Source organism: Crocuta crocuta, unplaced genomic scaffold (assembly GCF_008692635.1).
Source record: "Crocuta crocuta isolate KB4526 unplaced genomic scaffold, BGI_CrCroc_1.0 scaffold77, whole genome shotgun sequence".
NCBI lineage: Eukaryota > Metazoa > Chordata > Mammalia > Carnivora > Hyaenidae > Crocuta > Crocuta crocuta.
The window spans coordinates 1,175,027-1,183,175 of record NW_027532172.1 but is presented as its reverse complement, the minus strand read 5'-3'; the positions used below and the strand labels follow the sequence as shown (position 1 = coordinate 1,183,175).

Genomic DNA, 8,149 nt, shown 5'->3' with positions numbered 1-8,149 from the left:
CCCCCACTCATGGTCTCTCTCAAAAATGAATAAACATTAAAAAATTTTTAAATAATAATAAAATAAAAATAAAAGCCTTGAAATGGTGCGTATGCTTTGACTTATTTGTCCAATGGGAATGAGGATAGATGTGGTTGAGACGAAGCTGCAGATGTTCCTGGGGGAGGCAGTGAGCAGGGTGGCTGGACCTGGGCACCAGAGCCTGGTTGCCTAGAGCAAGTCCCTCTCTGGGCCTCAGTTTCCTCATCTGTAAGATAGAAAGTGTCATAAGGATGATAAAACACATCAAATGCCTGGCACATAATAAATGCTCAGTAAATGGAAGCCTAGCAAAAGAAACTTAGCAGAAAATTATAAGCACCCAGAAGATAAATGGGCCAAGGAGGGGAACAAAGTTTCACAGAAAAGAAGCTAAAAACAGCTCATAAACACATGAAAAGATGCTTAATCTCCTCTCCAATAAGACGTGTTCATTAAGACGATGCCAAGATGCCGTTATTCACTCAGAAGATCTGAGAAACCCTGAGTCAACTGATAGCAGGTAATCAGGAGATGGGCCACCTGCACACAGGTGAGGGGCACCAGGTGGGATCACCCAGGTGGAGAGTGCTCTGGAGACCGCTGTTGAAATAACAAACACAAGTGCTCTAAACCCTGAGATTTCCTATTGGGGGATTTACCCAGAGACCTGCCCTTGCCTGGAAAGTATGTACAAGGTCATTCCCTGTAGCAATAACGGTTAGTTCAAAAGACTAGAAGCAAAATAACCATCACTTGTTAGATTCTGGTTAAAAACATTAAGGGGCCCGTCCCCAAGACCTTATCCTCAATTGCAAATCCCCAAATATTGTGACACCCAGAAGTCTTTCTATGACTCTTTAATCTCCATTTACCCCAGCATGTGTGAATGTTCATCAGTTTATCTACAGGGATCGACTATGGAATGCCACCCCCAGATCAGTGGCATGTTAGTGTATTAGTTAGCTACTGCTGTGTAACAAGTGACTCCCTAAAGTTAGCAGCTAAACATGACACACATGACTTCAGGGTTTCTGTGGGTGAAAAATGTGGGAGCTGCTTAGCTGGGTGGGTTCCTAAGGCTCTAGCAACAGTAATACTCAAGGGAGTCGAGCTGTGAGCCATTCTGGAATCCCTGTACCTGTCCTGGGTGCCGAACATCCAGATTATAGCTGCCCTGCGCGCTGGTCTGCTTCTAGTTGGTCCGGTTGTTTTCTGCCCCATTTCAGGGAAGTCCCCATGACACATTTCCATCTCACAGCTGGAGCTGAGGACCCCTGCACCCCCGCAGCGGTGTCAGCCTCAGCCCGACATCCCTTTACAGCTCCAACAAAAAGCTCGCTGTAGGATCCTGCAGTAGGCGGTCAGGCTGCCCCGGCACTGAGCGTGGCTCCCTGTACCCCTCTCCCAGAGCAGCCCTGGCTCATGCTGTACCCCAGGCTCCCATGACCACACTCTGCCCTTGCAGTGTGGGGAACCGGTAGCTTCAGCGTCCTGGCAATATGAGACAGGACGCAAATTCATGCGCACGTCAGAGGGCACCTCTGTGGCTCAGACAAACACTGTGGCTCCCACTGCCCTTGTCTACCATGACCTTGGCCAACCTGGCCGGGTCAGGAGATAAGGTATATGCTGTTCCATTCAGCAGTCCACACTTAACAACCATCCCTTATGTCCCATGCCAGGGCCCCCAGCCCCCAACAATTTACTGGCCTGGCCCAAGAGCCGTTGAGATCCTCACCTGCTCCTGTGTGGTCCCATGGGGCCTCTGAGCAGCCATCCAGAGCACAGGACACGTCACTGACACCAAGGGCCTTTTTCAGTTCTAAAGCAAGAGATAAACCTTTGGACCCAGGCGAGGATTCCCATGCAGTCTCTCAGAGAGGCCACAAGAGGGCAAAGGATGGGAGGCAATGTCTCAACCAGGAACCCAAAACAGGTGGCTCAAATAAGCCTCTCTCAGAACCGGTGACTATGGCAGACATTGCTAGCCGATCCCGGCTTCTTCACTGAGCCCCCTACCAACCCTACCGGCCAACACAGCACTCCAAGCAGACATGACAAGTCAATTAAGGATGGAACACCAATTAAGGATCAATTACTGAATCTAGGAACAGAGACTCTCTGAGGTCACCTGTTTCTGGATTTTTTTTTCCAATTAGGGAGTAACCTTCTTCCATTTATTTTTTTAAATTTCTTTTATAGGTTTGTTTTTTTGTTTTTTTGTGGTTTTTTTTTTTTTTTGAGTCAGAGCACAGGTGGGGGAGGGTCAGAGAGAGAGGGAGACATAGAATCGAAAGCAGGCTCCAGGCTCTGAGCTGTCAGCACAGAGCCCGACGTGGGGCTCGAACCCATGAACTGTGAGATCATGACCTGAGCCAAAGTCGGATGCTTAACCACTTAACTGACTGAGCCACCCAGGCGCCCCACCCTTCTTCCATTTAAAACGCCCCTTTTCTAAGGGAACTTAGTTCTTTTTGTTTGGAGGCCCAAAGGCCAAGGACATCCTCGGCCTCACTGCCTGGCTCCCAGAACCCTTCTGTCTTTGGGTTCCTCCCACCTCTCCCACTGACCCTTCTGTGCCCCTACTTCCTGATGGTGGCCTTCAGATCCAGGCTCTTCAGAACTCCACTGCTTCCTGTACACTCCATTCCCAGTGTTGGGGCCTCTCTTGTGCACTGGACATTCAGCCCGGCAACCGCAGTCTCCCACCTCAGCTTCACACCCAGGCTGTATCCCCTCGTTCGCTGCCCCTTCAGTCTATCATTTGCCTCTAGGACTGTGCCCTCAGCCTCCTCCCTGACTTCCAGTCTGGTCAATGTTGCCCCGTGCTCACACACCCTCCATGGCTCCCTATTGCCTCCCCAGTAAAGCCTACCCACCTCTGGCTGTTATTCAAGGCCCTGCACACCCGCCCCGGCACCCTCCAGCTCCTCTCCTTCCATTCCCCTTCCTGTCCTCTGGATCAGCCCTGTGGATGCCATGACATTCCCCAAACGTCACATGGCTCATCCGCCCACACTTCTCTGCGGTCACAGGCAGCGGGTCACGAGCAAACTGAAGAAGCAAAAGGGGAAGAGATGGTTCTGGAGCCACCTCCCAGCCCAGAAGATCCAAGGACTCTCGGGGCGTTGACGCCGGCCCAGAAAAAACCAGGGAGTGGTCGCTGAATGAAAAAATGTAAATGTGTCTGCCCTCCGTTTCTGAATTTTGCCTCCTTCTCCTCATTCTGAGAACTCCTACACACCCCTTAGAGCCCTTGCTCCAATGCCCCCTCCTTTAGGGAAGCCCCATCACTGCCCCTCCAAGACTCGCTCACTGAAGTCTCCATCTGTCCCAGGCATAACATTCAGCCAAAGGGCTCATGTTCACAGGAAGTAAGAGGTGATGGGGAACCTAGGATGCGTGGTATACACAGCCAGGGGTCCCCAGGCTTCCTTGAGCCGTAGAGGAATGGGGCTCACCTCCATCAATCCTTTGCAGCAGAATCCCCCGAACAAGGTCTTCATAGATGCCTTGGACAGTCAGGGCCGGGCTACCCACGGCAAGGACCTCCCCTTCGAACTCGGGCAGCTCCTGGAACCGAGCTGGGTGAGGGGCTGGGCTGGAGGGGAGGGCTGCAACCTTGACCTTGATTAGCTGGGGGACCCTGGGACTGAGTTTCCTCATCTTTAAAATGGACTCCTGGATCCCTATGCCCTCAGGTGGCTGTGGGAACCGATGAAATGCAGCGCAGCACATCTCAATGGGAATCGCGAAGGTCTCTCTGTTAGCCAAGCCCCTGTGTCCAACTACTTCTTCTAGAGGATCTTGTTAGCGCCTGAGGCACACCCCTGCCTGGTGTCCCCATGTGACTGGGCCCCTGTGACCTTCTCTCTCACCGCCTTCCAACCCCCTCACTCACTGAGCACCAGCCACACTCGCCTCCGACGTATTAGGCAGGTCCTACCTCAGGGACTTTGCACATGCTGTGCCGTCTGCCTGGACCACACTTCCCCAGGACACGGCTCATGCCGTCTGTTCACTGCTTCTCAATGTCACACTCAGTTAGAGCCTCCCTGACCACCTGGCAACCCCCCCCAACCCCCGCCGACACACACACACTCCCTCTCTGCCTCCTCATTTCTCCAAAGCCTATGTCTCCCTTCTCCGAAGCCTGAGATACAGTGCTTGGGTCCCCACCCCAGCTCTCAAACGGCAGACACTGAGCACTGTCAGGGGAGAAGCAGAGAGCACTGCGGGGACCCAGAAGAGCCATCCAACCCCACCACGGGGCTCAGGGAACAACCGTCTCTTGTTGCCACGGTGACTCTGAGGGAGAGGGCACTGGACCCCCTTTTGTAGAAAGACGCAGGCACGTGGCTGTCCCCTGGGCCCTGCATGCGTGCACCCCGTCACTCACCGCTCTGCAGCTCGACTTCAGCTGGCTCAGCACGAAGGGCAAGAAGACGCAGAGCGCCCATCCGCGGATGAAGCTCCTCTGTGCTGAGCTGCTGTCCGACTGGAATTTCTGCGGGGCACACGCAGCAGCCGGTCCAGCGGCCGTAGGACGCCCAGGCTCCCCGCCGTCTGCCACACCCGCCCGAGGGACCTCACCTTCAGCACTCGCCCCCTGACTTTCTCCAGCTGCTGGGCAGCCTGGGCACAGTCCAGGGCTGCGGTCAGACACTGGTCCGCCAGCTGTAGGAAGGTGGCCACGGCGTCAGCCGTAAGCTGCGGGAAGAGTGACTGCTATTACCCTGGGGAACCCATGCTCTGGCTGACCGGGCCCTGTGCCTACCTGGCTGGCCTTTCTCAGCATCCAGACTGACCCGATGTCCCCCAACCTCCTTCTTATCTCAAGAAACAGCGTCCCCTTCCTCACAGGACTAGGGAGTCATCCAGTCAGCGGGACCTATGTGTAATCTAGCAGAAAATGCCCTCCCCCTGGAGGGAGGATGGTGCCTCGGTGCTCAGTGTGGGGAGCAGAGAGCTGGTCAGAGTTCTGCCTCCTTAGCTGAGTGCTCTTGTGCAGTGCACAACTTGGACAACTGAACCAGGCAGCACTTGGTCTTCTCCATCCCTGTCTCCTTCACTCACCATGTCCATTAGCAGGTCCTATCCTTTTGGCTTTCAAACACACGCCACTTCTCTCCACCAACAGTACCCATCGTGGTTCAGGCCTCCTTTCTGCCTCCTCTATTCCTGCTCCCGACAGCTCCCTCTTCTCCACAGCAGGTAGGGTTCCCTAAATCTTGAATCTGGTCATGCCCCTCCCCTGCTCACACACCTGCTGTGGCTCCCCATTGGCCTCAGGACAGAGCCTGGCCCCTTAATCCCACACTTAAGTCCCTGACCCGTCTGCCCCTCCACCTTGCTGGCAAATCTCCCACCTTGCTGCTCTCACTAGAAACCTACAGCCCAATGTCTCTAAATGGCTTCATTTCTCCCAAACGCAGACAAACTCCCTCACCTGCCAGTGCTGTTCCCCGACCCAGGACAAATTCCACCCCATTCCTCCCACTGCTGCTTCAGTTGGCAAGTCCTCTCCTCCCGGGGGGTCCTCCTAAGCCTGGAGATGAACCAAGGGCCCCTTCGGAGCTCCCAGAGCACCTCGTCTTCCCGAGGTGGTCTGCAGGCCTGTCAGTCATCATCGTCTCCCCAGCACACACTTGGCACCTGCTCCTCGCAGGCCGCTGATCTTGCCTTTCCTCCCCGCAGCCCCCCCCCCACTCGCCCTCACCTGCTGTGCAAGATCCTGGGCCCCAAATACCAGGCTTCGTGTGCCAAAGAAGCCAAATGGCACCACCAGCTGCCCCAGGCGCCTCTGGCTTCGCTCAGCCTCACGGTAGCAGGTCTGCATCAGCTCCGCGTCCCAGGGCATCTCCCCAAATGAGTAAACCTGTGCCCCAGTGCCAGTCAGGTGAGAAAAACACCAGTTGATGGGAAAGCAGGGGCAAAGCTCTCACAGCCAATTCCCAGTAAGAGAGATACAAATGGAAACACATCCCACCTCAGTCATTACCCCCAAAATGCATAATAAAGGTAACAGGTATGGCAGGGTTGACATAAAATAGTAAAACCTGAAAAAAATGGATAACACACAGTGCTGGCATGACTGAGGAGAAATAGGCACACCAGCCCTTGTCACACCAGTCCTTGGCTCTGGGGCCACAGAAACGGAGTAATCCAATACGGTCTTTGCCCTCAAGGAGCTCACAGAAAAGTTGGGGAAGATAGGGGCGCCTGGGTGGCTCAGTCGGTTAAGCGTCCGACTTCAGCTCAGGTCATGATCTCACGGTCGTGGGTTCGAGCCCTGTGTCAGGCTCTGTGCTGACAGCTCAGAGCCTGGAGCCTGCTTTGGATTCTGTGTCTCCCTCTCTCTCTGATCCTCCCCTGCTCACGCTGTCTCTCTCTCTCTCAGAAATGAATAAAGCATTAAAATTTTTTTTAAAAAAGTTGGGGAAGATAAACTATTGACAAACAACTGGAGAGGGGTATAAGTATGTCTGTGAGGAAGAAAGCACAGGTAGCAGTAGATGCAGAAAGAGAGCAGGGAAAGTTCCTAGAGGAAGTGATTGTGAAATGGAAGCTTAATGAGTTGACGTTTTCCTGGCATTTAGTAGGTGCTCATTTAATATCAGAAGACCTGAGGTGATCTGCATGAAGCAGAAGTCACCGGCTTAGGGGATGGGGTGCGCCTTGGCTAAACATAGAAATGGGAAGAGGAGGGATTTGAGGGTAGGTGATTCCAGACTCAGGCTGCTAAAATGCTACTCTTGTCATTTTACTCCTGTCCCAGCCGTGTTTTAAACTGTGCCCCCAACGACCACAGCATGGTGGTCTACAGTATGTAAAAAGCACCCAGGACAGAGTTCAGAAAAGGTTTTCAAGAGAGGTTTTCAAACAGAAAGATAAAAGAGTTCACAGGACTCTTCCGGAAAGTTAACACACTGCATGTCCGTGGGATGAACGCCACCCCCTGAGGCTCACCTCCTTGCGCAACCGCGTGCTGGAGGGGCTCCCGCGCAGGTGGCGCGATAGGCGGTCCATGCCCTGGGTGAGGAGCGCCTGCACTGCTGAGAGCACAGCTGCCACGGTGCTCTGCAGCCTCCGTGTGACCCGGGACAGCTGTGTGTCCACCCTCTCGCGCAGGCAGGATTCCAGGGCGCCCTCAACCTCGCCTGGAAGGGCAAGACACTAGCCTGGGTCTCCTCTGCAAGGTGCTCCGGAAAGAGGGAGGAGGCGGCCCGGAGCTCAGCACGCGGAGGACAGGAGCTCAGACCCTGAGCACCCCCTTCTACCATTTTACACATGAGAAAACTGAGGCCATGAGTGTGGCAGCAATGAGCTCAAAGCCGTGCGCCCGACCAGCAGAGTCTGGATTCCAACCCGCTTGTCTTTGTCACTGAGCAGAGTCGGAGCCTCCGCCATCTGACCGGGATAACCCGGGTCAGGTCTGCCACTGCCTGCGCCTCCACTCCTCTCCCGACTGGATGTCATTCGCTCCATCCCTAGCCCGCTGTCTATCCTATCCACGGCCCCGACCTTGGCTTAGCTCCTGACCCCGCCCTTGTCTCGCTTCCTCCAGCCCGGGCCTCAAGGCCACGCCCACACTCCAACTCGTATCCCGCCCCCGAGGCCCCGCCCTTTCTTTTTCNGCCGGGGCCCTGGCCCCGCCCCTCCTGGCCCCGCCCCCCAACCCCCACGCCCTCCCAGGCCCCGCCCCCAGGCCTCACCGCGCAGCCTCCCCGCCACGCGCGCCCGCAGCTGCAGAATCTGGTCCACGTCTGGGCGGATGGTTTTCTCCAGGGCGGCGAGCAGCTCGTCCTTTTCCGGCTGGAAGGCGCGGGGGGCGGCGGCGGGCCCGGCCCGGGGGNTCTCCAGGGCGGCGAGCAGCTCGTCCTTTTCCGGCTGGGAGGCGCGGAGGCCGGCGGCGGCCCCGGCCAGGACGGCGGCGTGGACTGCGTCGAGGAGCTGCCGGGACCAGCCAAGGGGACCGCACACGGGCCAGAGGCGCGACAGCGAGCCGAGAAGGGGCGGGGATGCGGGGAGAGAGAGACCGGGACGGAGACCCAGAGAGACGCGGAGAGAGTTTAGGGGACAGTCGCGGGGAGAGAGAAGATGGGCCCCCCCCCCCGGGACGCCCCCC

The 8,149-nt window shown here is 55.8% G+C and overlaps 1 protein-coding gene across 1 annotated transcript in view; it reads right to left on the bottom strand.

Moving 5' to 3' along the window:
- The window catches only part of NIBAN3 (niban apoptosis regulator 3), a 15,236-nt gene continuing 7,087 nt past the window's right edge, over positions 1–8,149 (bottom strand). The window contains exons 8-16 of the mRNA XM_077776934.1: positions 7,925–7,974; positions 7,737–7,849; positions 6,991–7,181; positions 5,741–5,899; positions 4,615–4,731; positions 4,421–4,528; positions 3,483–3,594; positions 1,760–1,843; positions 1–247 (exon numbers count right to left, since the gene is read on the bottom strand). Of these exons, the coding sequence (XP_077633060.1) occupies positions 102–247; positions 1,760–1,843; positions 3,483–3,594; positions 4,421–4,528; positions 4,615–4,731; positions 5,741–5,899; positions 6,991–7,181; positions 7,737–7,849; positions 7,925–7,974 (1,080 nt within the window). The 3' untranslated portion in view covers positions 1–101. The remainder of the gene's footprint in view (positions 248–1,759; positions 1,844–3,482; positions 3,595–4,420; positions 4,529–4,614; positions 4,732–5,740; positions 5,900–6,990; positions 7,182–7,736; positions 7,850–7,924; positions 7,975–8,149) is intronic.